Source organism: Crotalus tigris, unplaced genomic scaffold (assembly GCF_016545835.1).
Source record: "Crotalus tigris isolate CLP2741 ecotype Arizona unplaced genomic scaffold, ASM1654583v1 scf7180000024337.5909745, whole genome shotgun sequence".
Taxonomy (NCBI): Eukaryota; Metazoa; Chordata; class Lepidosauria; order Squamata; family Viperidae; genus Crotalus; species Crotalus tigris.
Genome location: NW_024100507.1, coordinates 2882099 through 2898012, shown reverse-complemented (window position 1 = coordinate 2898012; position 15914 = coordinate 2882099). Strand labels below are relative to the sequence as shown.

The 15914-nt window shown below is 41.3% G+C and overlaps 1 protein-coding gene across 3 annotated transcripts in view; it reads left to right on the top strand.

Annotated features, from left to right (window-relative positions):
• The window catches only part of LOC120299992 (ATP-binding cassette sub-family A member 10-like), a 90974-nt gene that overhangs the window by 12375 nt on the left and 62685 nt on the right, over positions 1-15914 (top strand). For all 3 annotated transcript variants that reach the window (XM_039325421.1, XM_039325420.1, XM_039325419.1), the window contains 8 exons: positions 6833-7059; positions 7441-7579; positions 8670-8855; positions 9184-9316; positions 10854-11025; positions 12019-12077; positions 13371-13481; positions 15558-15733. In XM_039325421.1, the coding sequence (XP_039181355.1) occupies positions 6833-7059; positions 7441-7579; positions 8670-8855; positions 9184-9316; positions 10854-11025; positions 12019-12077; positions 13371-13481; positions 15558-15733 (1203 nt within the window). The remainder of the gene's footprint in view (positions 1-6832; positions 7060-7440; positions 7580-8669; positions 8856-9183; positions 9317-10853; positions 11026-12018; positions 12078-13370; positions 13482-15557; positions 15734-15914) is intronic.

The following is a 15914-nucleotide window of genomic DNA, read 5'->3' as shown; positions in this document are numbered from 1 at the left end:
TATCTGTGTGGCAAGGTTGGGCCACTTCACTTGGTTAACAAAGTTTTTATTTGTTGGCACATGTTGCCATTGTTCAGGGCATGAAGATGTTTCAATCCTTTTCTCCCTGTTGCTTACATGGACGTAGAAGTGTCTGCTTTGTTTGCAGATGTAGCTTGACATCACCTTGCTGTCTGTGTAGAAGGTGGTAGACTGTAGTTCAAGGCACAACGTCTTCGCTGCCAAGTTGGTGAGCTTTACAGCCAAAGTGGTACCACATAGTTCTAACCTTGGTACGGTGTGGCCTTGTTGCATTGTTAGTCTTGCTTTTCCAAAGAAGACCCCAAGACTGCAGCACTCCCTGCTGTAGACTCTGATGCATCTTATGGTCGCAAACAAGATAACGTAAGTGTGGCTCTCCCCGCTGTAGAGTGAGATGTATCTTAAGGCTGCAGTCGCCTTCAAAGACACATCTAAGGAAGCATACAATTCTTTCTTCTGCACTGTGGCGTGTGAGCTGGAGACATACGTGTGCTGCACTTGCATGCTTTGGAGACATTTTGGGAGTACGCTCCATGACTCCCAGTCTTGGAGATGTTGTTTGTCTTGTTTGTCCTCTATGGACAAGGCCAAGTTGTTGTAATTGTTGCTTGTCTGGAACATGGTTGCTTCCAAAACAGGTTTGGTTGTTACAAGCGTGCGGTGTTCTAGGTGCGGTTGGAACACTGTTGCTACCAAAACAGGTTTGGTTGTCACAAGCGTGCAGTGTTGTTCTAGGTGTGTTTGGAACACTGTTGCTACCAAAACAGGTTTGGTTGTCACAAGCGTGCAGTGTTGTAGGGGTGGTTTTAGGTAAGGTGCTGTTCCGTTACTGGGAATGGAGATTTTTGGGATGTTCACCTGGGTTGGGGTTTGCGATTGGTCAACACAAACCGTACCTCCTATGGCCCATCTGAGTTCCATTTTAATAGCTACTGGAGTTCCTGGTGGACCTTTGATTCTTTCATCGGAACCAATGGACTCTGGGGCATCTCTTCCTACCATGAGTAGGATTTCAGCTTCAGGAACTAGAGGAGGGATTAAATCGGCTATGTGTGCTAAGTGAGGTATTTTTCTTGCTTCCTCTGGTGTTGAGATTTCGCTGCGAACACCTGGTAAGGTCTCCCATTCTAACACTGATGGTAACCGGAAATGTGAACTTCCATCTATCGCTTCTATGCGTAGACCAGTGATTTTCCTCCCCGCTGTGCGCATTGGTACTGTGCATGTATTTATTGCAAAATGCTTCAGTTCACTCGGGAGGTCAAAGAGGTAAAAAAAGGCGGGCTTAGCTATAGTAACTTTGCTGTGTGGGTCTAGTATGGCGTAAATCTTTACGGCCCTTTCAGGTTGCCCGTCGGGGTAGACTTTTGCAAGACAGACGGGTGAGCATGAAGGAGGGCATGGCGAGTTGCTGCATATATCTGTGTAGTACGTCCTGTACTGTTTTTGCTGCTGTTGTGTCCCCTCAGGGGGCTTCTTAGTTTCCAGGTGTAAGGCTGCTGGGTGCTTGTTTCTGTCACACAGGTGGCATTTCACCTTAGCTGTGCAGTCTTTGGCCATGTGTTCCATAGAGTCACAGCATTTGAAACATATCCTATTTTCTTTGAGTAGGGTCTTTCAGTCATCTAGGGATTTTTTCCTAAATTCTCTGCAATCGTTTAGAGAGTGAAAGGACTTGTGCATTGGGCAAGTCAGGCCTTTTGAAGTTGGATGAGGGTTCAAAAGAGCACTTCTCGGTATTCGTTCATCTGGAGACTTCTTTGAGGGAGACATGATGTCTGTTTTGTACATGAAAGGGTGGTTCTGTCCATAGCTTGGACAGATCCCTTGGCTACATCAGGGCTGTGACTGCTATGCCCAGTCATTGGATAATGTGCTTCTCTGATGGGAAGTTACCGGGGGTCATTGTAGAGTTTAGCCTTCTTGCTGATAAATTTAGCGAGAACCACAAAGGGGGGAATTTTGTTCTGGTTGTTTTCCCCATAAGTTTGAGAAAACTCGATCCATTGTTCACATATCAACTGTGGTAGATTTTGGATGATAGGAGTTTGTATTCTAAGCAGGTCGAGGCAAGCTAATCCCGGCAAGGTAGGATCCTGTTGCGCTGACCGTAGTTGAGTAATGAATAACAAGAAAGTCTTCAGCTGTTGACGGTCGTTGATTCTTATGTCGGGGAAATTGAGAACGCGGTCCAGAAGCAAGGACTCCGTCACTGAGGGATCACCGTAGTCCTCGTCAAGTGCGACCCAAGCCTCTGCAAGGCCGATGTTGGGGTCGCCCAAATGGGATGCAAAGATGTCGTTCACAGTGTTTACAGATTCTGGGTCCAACCATGCTGTCAGCTGAACAAGTTCCTCGTCTGGCCCAGCCTTTTCTTCATTGATGGCGCGCTTGAAGATATGTTTCCACAACAAGTAGTCTCTTCCAGCTTTGTCGGAGAATTTCCGTACCCCTGTGGCTGCCAAGTCCAACCTTCTTCCAATATATATTGGGGGATACATCGATCCCGTGTGTGGGCTGTAGCTTGGTGGAGGTGGTGGATCCCTTCCGGGAGTGGGGGCGTGCACCATGGCTGGCTGGTAACTTCCTTCGGTGTGTTATTGACTGAGAGTATTTTGCCATGTCATGTGCAAGGGACCTTGTTGGCTTGGTTTGAACTCCTCTGGCGTTGAGCTAAGGGAGCCCAAGCTCCTGCTTGCTTACATGTTTGAGGGTCTGTGTTTCTGGTAGAGTGTAGCTAGCTCCCTGGTAGGCTGGCACAGCTGATGCTCGAGGCTGTCCTCTGTAGTCAGGACTGGTGGCAGTTCCTTGGTACGCTTCCTCCTGTTGGCGCAGCAAAGACTCTAGTGACTCTAGTGTGGCTCGAACTCTTTCAACCTCTTCCCTGAGCGATGGCTGGTTCTGCTGTAGGGCCGTTGGTGCTACAGGTGGATCCATCCGATTGCTATTAGTGGTATGGTTCGGTGGGTTCAATGGGGTAATAATGATGGAAAGATCTTGAGGCATTGTCCACTGTATAGCCATTGCTGTTGCTGGTGGACCCATCCTGTTGTCATTTAGGGTGTGATTCAGAGGGTTCAATGGGACAGCAACGGTGGGGAGATCTCGTGACCTAGGTATCGTGACATCAACTCTGTAGCTGACCGGCGCATCTGGTCGTTGAGATTCCTCCATCTACTCGGTCTTGGGGGGCTTGTGGCTGGCTGTGGTGCTCTCATCTGTGCATTCTGGAATGCGCTTTGGTTGTCCATGTAGGCCTGTACACGGCTGTGAGAACTTTCCCTTCCTAGACTTTCCAACTTGGGCATTGATATGGCATCTTCCAACTCTCTCTGCAGGATTGCTTCTATCGCGGCTGCCTCTTTTGCTCTCTGTTGTTGCTGGAAAATCTTAAAGTTGGCCTGAGCTTTGGCCAAGTCTTCTCTATGTAGCTTATCGTCTACTGCTGCTTGTGCAGCGACGTCAGCCATTGTGGTATTGATCCGTGCTTCCCTGAGACGGGCAGCAATGCTCTCTGCTCCTGAGGCTCGAGATGCATGGCTCTAGCGACAAGATGTCTTTGAATGGCGGGAGGGTCCTGTGACATGTGATTGTTGGGACATGCTGGAATGTGCCTTGGACATGTGGCGAAAAGATGAGGCCTTTCCAGACACGTGGGATGGGGCCACATGCGACCATTGGGATGGTGCATGTGAATAACATGAAACTTCGGATGCAGCTCTGTCGGCCAGACTGCCTCTCTGGTGAGGCTCGGACTGTGGGGAACCATGTGAGCTCACTAGAAGCTTCTTACGTTCCTCCTTTATTAGCTTGAGACTTTGCATCTCGCTGTCGACTCTTAAGTCTCTTAATTGTTCCTGAATGTCTTTGAGTTGATGTTCGGAGTCCCTCCATTGCAATAGGTGTCTTCCTTATCTCCTTCCACTGCATGTGCCCGTTCTGGGGAGAGTTCCTCCTTCTATTCATGGTAGAGTTTGTATAATCTCTCCTAGCTTCTTTCATGGCGCTGGTAGATGGTGTCCCATTTCGTCATCAGATGTGAATGCATGGCTTCTGTGAGCTTTCTGTGTTGTCTAAGATCATATTGACCCTGAGACATTTTTGGCTTTGTTGAGGCTTGAGCTTCAGCCTCTTTGTGCAGGTCAGGTTGGCTGTGTGCAGCATCTCTCCTTGACCGGTTGGTTGGGATGTCTCAACTATGCTGATTGGTTGAACCCCTTCATCTAAATCAATAAGACACTCTGCCATGGCTAGGGTAGGTTCAGTGTTCTTCTCAGCTATTTTGAAGTGAATTTGAAAAAATTCTCTTTTTGACCACTAGGGGTCGCTACTTGTAGATCAGCTTCTGAGGTGCTGTCTGTGGGTGGAGATGCCACTGGGTGCATTCTCCTGCATTTGTGGGTACTTCAGTGCAGTTCACCCCTTCACCACTAGGGGTTGCTTGCTGCTGGTCAGCTACCAGGGTGCTCTGGCTTCGAGGTTCACTCTTGGTCCACTAGATGGCCTTCTCTGGGTGCGGTTAATGGCTTGCGTGTAGTGCCTCCTTTAACCACTAGGGGGCATCTGAAGAAAGGCCAGCCAAATTGTTCCTATTACCACATTACTCCTAGTGACTACTGAGAGAATGTAGAGGTACAAACTCCCACCTGGCAACTGTACTGCTAGTGGCCACTGAGAGAATGTAGAGGTACAAACTCTCACCTGGCTACCTTTGAGTTGCAGGCTGTGACCCTGGGTCATCAGCTGTGATAATGAGCAAAGAGACTTGGCTTTGATTTCTTCTGCCTAAGTTCCCTCAAGCTGGAACAGCTTGGTGTTCAGTTTGAGTGAGTGAGTGAATGCTTCTGGTAAGTTCACTCTGTGCCCCCTAGGGGGTGTTGGTAGCTTGAGATAACTTTAGGTAGCTTGCACTTTAACTAACAGATTTGCTCTGCGTAGTTAGTTATGCGTGCAGTGAAATACTTTCTTTCCCTCTGTTGTGTGCTGAATTAATTGTGGCTGTTGTAACTCAGCTAAACAAAAAAATTTGCATGACCACCAGAGGGTGCTTCTGCAATGCTATGTGAGGTTGGTTCTGCCTCTGTAACCAGATTCCTCCTTATCTCATAACATTGGCTGAAATTCTGAGCATTCTTAGGGGCTGTGTCACTATAGCAACAAATGAGTTTATTGAAGGGCAATCAGCCTTCCTTGCTAGCAAACTTGTGGAGAAGAAACAAATTTATTGTTGCTCGTTAGTCTTCAAGCGTAAAACTCAACATAGTTCTAAATGCTTAAATTTCAAATTCTTGTTGCATCAGGCAAGCTGAGAGAGAGACGCTTTCCCTTTGAAGGCAGTGAAGAGTTAATTGTCTGCCTTTGTTTGAACTTTAGAGGCAGTCATTAAACAGTTCTTTGTTTCAGGCTGCGTACTTCACTTGCAAAGAGAGAAGGGGAATAAAGCCCAAGCTCCTTTTGGTGTTAAAATTCAAACTTTTCATGCAAGGAACAAAAATGTAGATTTTTTTCTTTTCTCTTCACTATAAACATTAGCTTGTGAACAGATCCAAAGGTAATTTTAAATCAGATGCAAGGCACTTTTTACTTTGAAGCATTGGCTAGCAAGCGGAGTTACTAGCGAATTAGCAAAACAATGCCTCTGAATCACTCCTTGAAAGCTGTCTTTTACACAGACATGCTGGCTTTGCTATCCCAGAAATTACTTTGCAGGCAATTGAAGGAGATTAGTCACATAGAATTACTAACAAGAGAGTATCTGCTTTACTTCCTTAAGGGTTAATGTAGAGAAAAGGCTAACAAATTTGATTCTCTTTCTTCAAACTGTTGCAGCTTTGAGAGAAGAATTAATCTTTGCCAATTTACTCTTTGCTTTCAAAAGATGGCATGAATTATGAGTATTCCCTTACTATTCTGATTCACATCTAAAGCGCCTTCTTTTAAATCCAGTCAGATAGTTAACTCAAAAGAAACGATCTTATAATAAACAAAATATATTTTAATGAAAAAGATTACTTGCATTCACGCTGTGGTTGATACTCCTGGAAAATACATCTTTGTCCATCTTTTTAGATCATCCCTTTAGGTAAGAGAATAATGCTCTTCATACCATCTTTATAACGACTCAGGCTCATTGTGTGACCTTCCATGGCCCATGCTTCTTACAGACAAAGAGATTCCCATGTGGCTTGTGTCCAGGAAGTCCCCCAATGACCTTTGAGACTCCCCCCACTGACCCATCAACATACGTAGCATTTAACCCAATAACTGCCAGACACTCCAACACACTGATACCTGCTCTCTAGTTAGGATTACATAAAGCTATATGGTCCATAGAGCTATATGGTCGAGAATAGGGGCCAACTGCTGTGAAGGTAGATTTATCTGTTAAAATATGGGACAAAAGAAAATGTGCAAAGTATTCAAAACAACTAATAGAAAAATATGAACAATAATAATAAATATACTTATTAGTTTAAAAATCACTATAGAGATTCTCAATCATCCAGGTCATGTTGTCCGAAAGGTGCTTTTTTGCCTTTGGGATAGTTTAAAAATACTTTTGAAAATACGTTAAGATTATCAAATGTATATTTCAGGATGAGGGGGAGGGAATCCTTTGGTGTTGTTTTGCATTTTTTCTCTAAGTTCTTCATTTTTTAATATTTCTTCTTAATCTGAAAATGGAAATTTGATGACCATAAGTGGTACAGTCATAACTGGTATAAATAACATAACTGGTGCGTTGTGTAGGTATTTTTTTTCCTAGGGAAGCTACCAATGATTTCATAAATGTATTGTTTTTTATTTTTAGAGGATCACCAATCATTCTGTTTGGGAAGAAATGCAATCTATTAATGGCATCCGTATGAGATCACCATCTTTTATGCCAGGAAATGAATTGAAGAATTGTCTACTCACATTGGTCTTATCACTATGTTTTTCACCATTTATGTATTTCTTGGCACAAACTCTTTCAAGAGAGAAAAGGAAATTAAAGGAGGTGATGAAGATGATGGGACTACGAGATGCAGCATTCTGGTGAGCTGTGGTTTCTTTTTGTCACCTGAAACCAGAACTTCATGCGAGAAAAGAAAGCAGGAATCCACTGCTACTTAGCACAGAATTAAGTCATGAAACTGTTGCTGAAAATAGTGATTCTGTGTTGTTTTTCTCTCCAATTTAGACATTTACCTGTCCTTGCTTCCTTTGTCTTTTAGAGTGATGCAGTTAAATATGCCTAAATATTCTTTCACTTGTGATTTTACAAAATAATTTTCAAGAAACACAGGCTACAGGATCTTTTGGGGCTTCTCTTATTATTGTGTTCATAGTTATTCCAGTGACATATAGAAATTCATTTTAACAAGAAAGTTAACAGTATCTTTCTCTCTCTCTCTCTCTCTCTCTCTCTTTTTGTAGGCTTTCCTGGGGTTTGCTGTATGGTGTGTACATATTGATTTTGTCCTGTGCATTGGCATTTCTTTTGAAACATTTCTATTTCCACTTGAGCAACATTTCTACATTGTTTGTTCTATTCTTCCTTTATGGCATATCGAGTGTAAGTCCTTCATGTTTGTTTTCAGTGTATTTCCTGAACTGTTGAAATTCATAATAGCTAAACTGCTTCAATGTCTGACTGAACTTTCTCAATCTACATTTCTGTTTTGCTGGAGGGAAATTCCTGGAATTGGGTGAGAAGGAACTTTTATAAGTTAAAGGATTCCTTCTGTTGTAGAATTGAAAAACTTGAGTCAGCTCTTTCCAGGAAAGAGAAGTTTATTGCGCAGGTTCAGAGAGCCATCGTGGCTAAAGATTCTGAACCCAGATTGTACATTGATGACCATTTTTATAACCCTTCAGGCGGGGGTTATTTTCAGGTCACATTCCACACATGGTTACATTCTATAGGTCCTTATTCTAACATAAGAAAACTACTAGACAGATCTATAATCGATAGCTCCTCGTTTACATTGGAATGCTTTTAGCAATCAGCAATATATCAAGTGTTAAGCAGTTTAGTTACACCATGTGATAGGCAGTTAGTAATATATCATGTGCAGAGCTGGGAACAGGATGTCTGGCCATCCTAAATTTAAGAGCTGTCTTATAAGCAAAACAAACCTCCCTTTTACCCACATTTTTGTCGGGCCATCTGCCTTTTATACATATCCTTTGTCAGACCATCAGTATTTTTCCAGGTACCACTTTACTTCCCCTCCTTTTCCTCTGCTTTTCTGTTTCATATGAAACAGCCATAATGGGAGGTTTGATCTTATGGTGCAAAATGGCTCCAAATGGGTAGATTATTCCTTTAAGGCAGCGGCCCCCAACCTCATTTGTAGCAGGGACCGGTTTTGGAGAAAACAATGATTGTGACTGTGTGTGCGCGCGAAGACACACACACACACACACACACACACACACACAGAGAGAGAGAGAGAGAGAGAGAGAGAGAGAGAGAGAGAGAGAGAGAGAGAGAGAGAGAGAGATTCTTTATACATAGTGTATGAATGTATATACAGTATAGCCAGATGACTTCCCCCATAGATACATATAAGGAAAAAAATGAAACTTATTACTTCATTGATTGAATTGGATATTAGCAAAGAAAACATTTCATCTTAAACTGGCAGTTTTCTCTCTTTCAGATATGCTTCTGTTTCATGATGAGTGCACTCCTAAAGAAGCCCAAAACCACTGCCTTTGTTGTCATCCTCTTCAGTCTTTGTTTTGAACTCCTTAGCATCACAACCACATTCAAGATACTGCCTTCAGCTTTGGAATTAATTTTCCACATATTCTGCACATTTGCTTTTGGTGCTGGGCTTTTAAAGGTTGAGTATGATGCTGTTTCTGGCATTTAAATCCCACCCTTCTAAGTATGGTAGAACTTGCCTGATATATGGTAATGCAGAGATTCTGGCCACCACTCTATCTTTCTATTTCTATTCTGATACATAATCTACAAATAACTCTGCATAAATACAAAATGGCTTTTGATTCCGTTCCATTCCATTTTTTAAATTTCATAGATTGAGTTCATGCTTACGTTTCTAGGAGACTAAAGTTTGATTTGTTAAAGGTTTAGTTAGATTCCAAATATTTGATCTTCCTTGCCTGTTGTTTATTTATGACGCTGTGGACTTTGTTTTTTTCATGCAGATTCTTTATTTCCAAAAATGTGGACAATCCTTCAGTTTGTCAGACATAATGGCTGAGTCATTCACTTTATTCTTGCTTTTTGATATTGTTTTATATATGCTGCTGACTTTCTATTTTGACAAGATTGTGCCTGGTAAGCATATTGTGATGAACATATGATAATTAGCAGACTGCCTTTCTGCAAATTGCATTTCTCTATTTCAGGTGTACTTCTCTGGAACTGATCATGTAAATTAATGCTGCAATTTGTCTGCAAAACACCTTTGTGAAAAAGGAGGTCCATTGCTTCTTTAGATTTATTGGCTTATAGTACATTTTAATCTCCTAGATGCAATTTGTTCCCTCAAATATAGACAGTTTGCATTTTTGGATCTTTGCTCCCTATTCTATTTTCATCCAAAATCTCTTTAAGAACTCAGTAAAAAATGCAGAACCAAAATGATACAGTGTCTTAATTCTGACATTCAGGATAAATTTAGAATAGTACAAAGAGGCACTCCTTATCAGTGCTAGCAATGAAAAAAAAAAGCTTTTAAATCGTTTTGCAAGGTAGATCTACACTTATGCGCTGGCAGTACCCTTCTCCACTTGCCTGCATATAATTCCACTTAATCGGTTATGGAAAATAAGAATTATTTGTTTGCCAAGAAAGCCACTTCCAATTATAAGGGAGCCCTTCCTGACAGCATGCTGGATTTGTTTGTTTGTTTTTAAGTTTGTTGTAATGCTGCAAGGTGTACTACAAGTGAAATGGCCATTCATCACTATTGAAGGATACATGTAGGAAAAGAACAGGCTGAGCTGGAAAGCGGAGTAAAAATGTCATCAGTTTGGAGTCATTGTATTGCCACAAGAGATCCAAGTCCTTCCCCCTCTGAATTCTGTTGATCCTTACCTATTGTCAATTTACCACTGCTGGCCATTAGTTAATCAGATTCTTAAGAACAGATAGCAACAATAAACTCTTCTATGTTTTGAACTCAGTGAATGCTCCTGGCCATTTGCACCTGCCAATACACTTCAGAATGTATTCTACCCTAATCAAATAAGTTCTTTGGTTAGACTGGACTGTTCTGGTGCTGCACCCTCAGTGAGCAGTCAGGGAATTATTTGATTGGTCCACCCAGGTGCTTGATGGATTCTCTTGATTTTCCGAGGATGTTTAAGGACTTTCCTGAGATTCTGATGGGCAGTTTGAAGCCTTAGCTATCGCTTGTAATGAGTAAGAGTCTGAGTAGGATTGTTCCTGAGTAGCCTCTGCTGTTCACTGCTCCTGGATGTATTACGTCTGAGTTGGTTTATTGAGTTACTCCATGAAATGAAGTAGCAGAAAAGATACCAAAAGACCAGGAACAACTGTGATTGAATGTATGTATTACTCTGGATTAAGGGCTACAGTCTAGTGATAAGAGAAGCAATAGCATAGCTTTCTCCCCAGTCTTATTACTCTGTGGAGTCCTGCTCAGTTAGAGTAGGCACAAGTCCATCTGCTTCCAATTCTGCTGTCTTTTAAAAAAAATTTTTTTTAACATTTTCAGTTTTTCAAACAGGCAATTTGTGATCTTGTTTGACTGATGATGGGTGGCTGGAACTTTCTTGCTTGTGATTGTAAGAATTTATAGTTATTTCAGATATATGAGAACTTGATGGTCTTTAAAAATATCTTTTAGACAAATACGGGCTGCCTTATCCTCCCTTATTTTTTCTGAAGAAGAACTATTGGTTTAAATCAAGAAAGCCTGACATCAGTGATGTTCCTACAAATGAACAAAGTCGTGGAAATATTTTCAGTGAAAATATTGAACCCGTGCCTCCTGAATTCGATGGGAAGGAAGCCATTCGGTAAGAGTCTAGAAATATGGCATTAAATATTTGGAGCGATGGAAGATACTCTAACACAGTGGTTCTCAACCTTTTTAATGCTGCGACCCCAACCGGTCGTAAGTTGAGGACTACCCAACCGGTCGTAAGTCGAGGACTTTCCCTACCCGGGAGCGCCGCGCATGCGTGGTGCCGCCCCCTGCACCAGCCGAGGCGTAGCTGGCAAGGGGCAGCAACAGCGCAGGGCAACCACCGGCTGGGCCACCAACTGGCCCAACCCAAGGGAGGTAAGGCACCCACCAGGCCCCATGCGCACCAGCAACCCTCCCTGCGCCCGCCGGCCTCCCATCTCCCACCCCTGGCCCTGTTTTACTTACATTTTTAGTAGTTGCTCAGCAGGGAGGTGTGGAAACTTCCAGTCAGCTCGCCTTCACTGCAGACAACTTGCAGCACTGTTTGCAGAATGGGACTTTTGGCGGGCCCAGCAGGGCAGAGACAGCCTGGACAATTCCTATTGGCTTTTGAAAGCCAACAGAATTAGACTCTATTCAAGAGAGTCTATTCTATTGGCTTTCAAAAGCCAATAGAATAAAAGGGAATAGCACAGCTAAGGAAAAGGGGGAAAAAATGGTGGACTGCGTTGTTTGGTGACCCCCGTGAAATGGTCATTCGACCCCAAATGGGGTCCCGACCCACAGGTTGAGAACCACTGCTCTAACAGGACTACGCTATAAATTTCTCTTATTCATAAGTCTTGCCTCAACTCCATTCAAGACAATCTAGACTGTACATTTGGAGAATACTAAGGATTTCCTTCTCAAAGTAAACTAATATAAGAAATATATCACTCCTGAAATCCAAACTGGATTCATGTAATATTTCCAGTGACATGCCAAAAGTTAAACGCGGGATATAAAATTATGTTCCCCCCCTCCGTGGTGTATTGTAAAATCACAACATTTGTGAGAATAATATATAAATAATTAAAAAGTTCACTATTTCCCATTTTTTTAGATTAAATGACATTAAAAAAACATATCAGGTGCAAAACACAAAAACGGAAGCTTTGAGAGGTAAGATATATTTGCAATGCATGTCTTAATCTTTTTCTCTTAATTTTCTTTCCTCAGATTCAAGAAGGATTTGTTCTACCATAGCATTTCTTTTGAGTATATATGCTGCCCTTTAGTGTGAAATTTAACCCAGGAATCAGCCTTACTATGCTTTGTACAGATAGTCCATGCTTGAGTGTCCATGATAGCACTTGATGATATTGTTGCACCTTCATGTCCAAGGATTTTCAAAATTAGAAATATCTATTAAACAAAAAGGCAGTAGAATCTTACATATATATATATATATATATATATATATATATATATATATATATATATATATATATATATATATATATGTATAAGATTTCATAATTTTTTTGTTGAAAATGCTGAAGTCTTGTAATATGTTAAATATAAGCACTAATATTTCATGAATATTTTTTGGATGTCCAGAGGGAACCAAACGTTCCTGAGATTTGACTAACCTCACACAATTCCAGTATTTTAAAACTTTAAAACTTGAGTGAACCCAAGCTTTTAGGTGACATGATACGATGGAATCTAAAAGATTGATGACAAACATGTAGCCTCCTCTGGAAAAAAACTTCCAAGGTCCTTTTCAATCTGTAGTATACAAACTTCATGCAGTTTTACAAGGTCCATCATGGGGGCTTCTGCATCTGTTTTGCTAGGGTTCCCATCAGGATCCTAACTGGCAATAGATGCTGGGAGAAAATCACTAGACTTCTGTGGAGGGGTGCACAACACCTTTTCTCTTCTTCCCAATGACCCCGATAAACCTAACTAATGGGCAAATTGTTGGGAAGATATATATAAAGATTCCTAGTCAAGAGGGAAAAATTATCACTGGCTGAAATTCATTACAGAGTTTGGGACAAAAAATACTGTTTTTGAGATTGTGCTCAAGTTGAACAAAATACCTGAATGATAAGCAAATAGGACGATTATCCTGTTTTGTGAAAGCAAACATGGTTCCTTTGCAGACAACTTGAAAATACTTTTCTATTACTAGGATTGGGCAGGTTGGCCAAGGATTTCAAATGCCCATTTGCAGATAGTGTTTTGAGTTCATGGACTGCCTAAAAACAAGAAACAAGCATATCTTTAAGCTGTCTTTTCATTTTTAGCAATCCTTCAGATCTTTGCCTTGGCCATTTTTTCAAGACAACAATGGCAGAGTAGTGCTCACTGAAAACAAAAATCAGTTTAGAAAGCAGCTTGAATTCTTCTTTTGAAACTTCATGTATCACTGAACTTTTAGAGTTCACACATGTTCTTCTACATTAGGTTTGTCTTTGGATATCTATGAAGGTCAGATCACTGCAATTCTTGGTCATAGTGGAGCTGGAAAAACAACATTGCTAAATATCCTTGGTGGATTTTGTAAGCCAACTGATGGTAAGAATTGGACTTTAAAAAGTGGTCAGATGCATGACTAATCCTAACCTAACCATAAGAATAGTTCATCTGGATCAGACTAAGATCACATGAAGTGTTAATATTACTTTACAATGCCTTGGTAAGGCCACACTTGGAATATTGCATCCAGTTTTGGTCACCCCGATGTAAAAAAAGATGTTGAGATTCTAGAAAGGTACAGAAAAGAGCAACAAAGATGATTAGGGTACTGGAGGCTAAAACATATAAGGAGCGATTGCTGAAATTGGTATGTCTAGTTTAATAAAGAGTAGGATGAGGGGTGGCAGGATAGCAGTGTTCCAATATTTCAGGGGCTGCCACATGAATAGGGAGTCAAGCTATTTTCCAAAGCACCTGAAAGCAGGACAAGAAGCAACGGATGGAAACTAACCCAAGAGAGAAGCAACCTAGAACTAAGGAGAAATTTCCTGACAGTGAGAACAATTAATCAGTGGAACAACCTGCCTCCAGAAGCGGTGAATGCTCCATCACTGGAAATTTTTAAGGAGAGACTGGCAGCCATTTTTTGGAAATGTTATAGGGTTTCCTGCTTGAGCAGGGGGTTGGATTAGATGACCTCCAATGTCCCTTCAAACTTCTTCTTCTTCTTCTTCTTCTTCTTCTTCTTCTTCTTCTTCTTCTTCTTCTTCTTCTTCTTCTTCTTCTTCTTCTTCTTCTTCTTCTTCTTCTTCTTCTTCTTCTTCTTCTTCTTCTTCTTCTTCTTCTTCTTCTTCTTCTTCTTCTTCATTATTATTATTATCATCATCATCATCATCATCATTATTATTATCATTATTACTAAGCAGTCAGCCTTTTTCTCACAATGGTCAACCTCATCCTTCCTGGCAGCCCCAACTAAGATATGGGAGCTATTGCCCTGTCTGCTGTCCAGTAAATGGCATTCAGAGGCAAACTACCTCTACAATTGTAATCATGATTACAAACCTCCATTTGAGCCCTTCAAACTGTAATACAATCATCTAAGCCAGTGGTTCTTAACCTGGGCGATATTGCCCCCCAGGGGGCGATTTCAGTTTTCAGGGGGGCGATGGAATGAAAAGGGGCGACATGGGGGTGAAGGAATGAAAAGGGGGCGATATGGGGACGATGAAGCGAGAAGTTTTGGGGACACTTTTGAGACTTTTTTGTACAGTGAATCACTGTATATCTGTCGTACAAAAACATCAGATGATCGCTATTAGTGGATTGAATTGTGTTTTCAAATGTTCCTCCAGCTAGCTTCAGTGCAGAACACCGTACATATGTGAAGACGCATCGCTTATCTTCATGCGTGTTGTGCAGCAGCCTCTACCCATACAGTGGCGTGCCATTGGCCAGAATATGGGAGATATGGGAAAAAGACTGGAAATAAATTATTTGCATCAATATGTCCTGATGACAATTTTAAAGAAAACAAAAAAAGTGTTTGCATAAATTGAAGAATTATTTCCTATGTTGTGATTGAGAGGTTACGTTGGGGAAGGGGGGCGATGACAACTTCCTCACTGGCTCAAGGGGACGATTCGTTCAAAAAGGTTAAGAACCACTGATCTAAGCCACTGAAAGTCAACACAAGCAAAAACAAATCACCAGTTCCATTATGTACTTTGTGAAAACTTCCTCTCAACCACGCTTAGAATTTGTAGGCTGAAGTTTTGTTTTTCCCTCATTATATTTAGGAGAGTGGTTCATAGGTTGTTTGGGAATTTGCTTCCCTGAAAAATAAATGCTTGTTCTGTTCTCAGGGTTTTGTTTTTTTTTCATCCAGTGCAGTTTTTCCTTTGACTCACTGGAGAAAGAGATCTTTTGCTTTTGCCCTGCAATTCCCTCTCTCCCCAATATACGTCCCTTTCACCTCTTTCTCTTTGTGTTGGGTAGATCCATTAGGGCAGTGCTTAAAGATACTTTCCTAGGTAGAATAAAGCAGTCTTTTTGAACATTGGTATTATTTTATTACAATGATAGAACATGAATCATCCTCTATTAAAATATTACTAGCTTGCACAGTGTTAAAACTCACCATGTACTTTTTTTTGTTGTTGTTAATGCTTACAGGTTCTGCAACCATTTTTGAGTACAATATAGCTGAAAGGAAAGATATGGAACAAATTAGGCAATTTAGCGCTGTGTGTCCACAATTCAATATTCAGTTTGAATGTTTAACAGTGAAGGAAAACTTAAAGATATTTGCTAAACTAAAGGGGATACCATTCAGTGATATAGAAAATGAGGTAAGTATACATTCAGAAAAATATAACCGAGTTGTGCTTGAAAAGGATAGAGAAATAGGCAAGTAAGGTATTGAAATGCAATTGCTTTATAGCACTGTCATCAGGATTCTTGAGATCACACCGGTGAGCAAACCACAGCAGTTCTATCTAGTCAGCAATGTCTGCCTTTCCAATATGACTG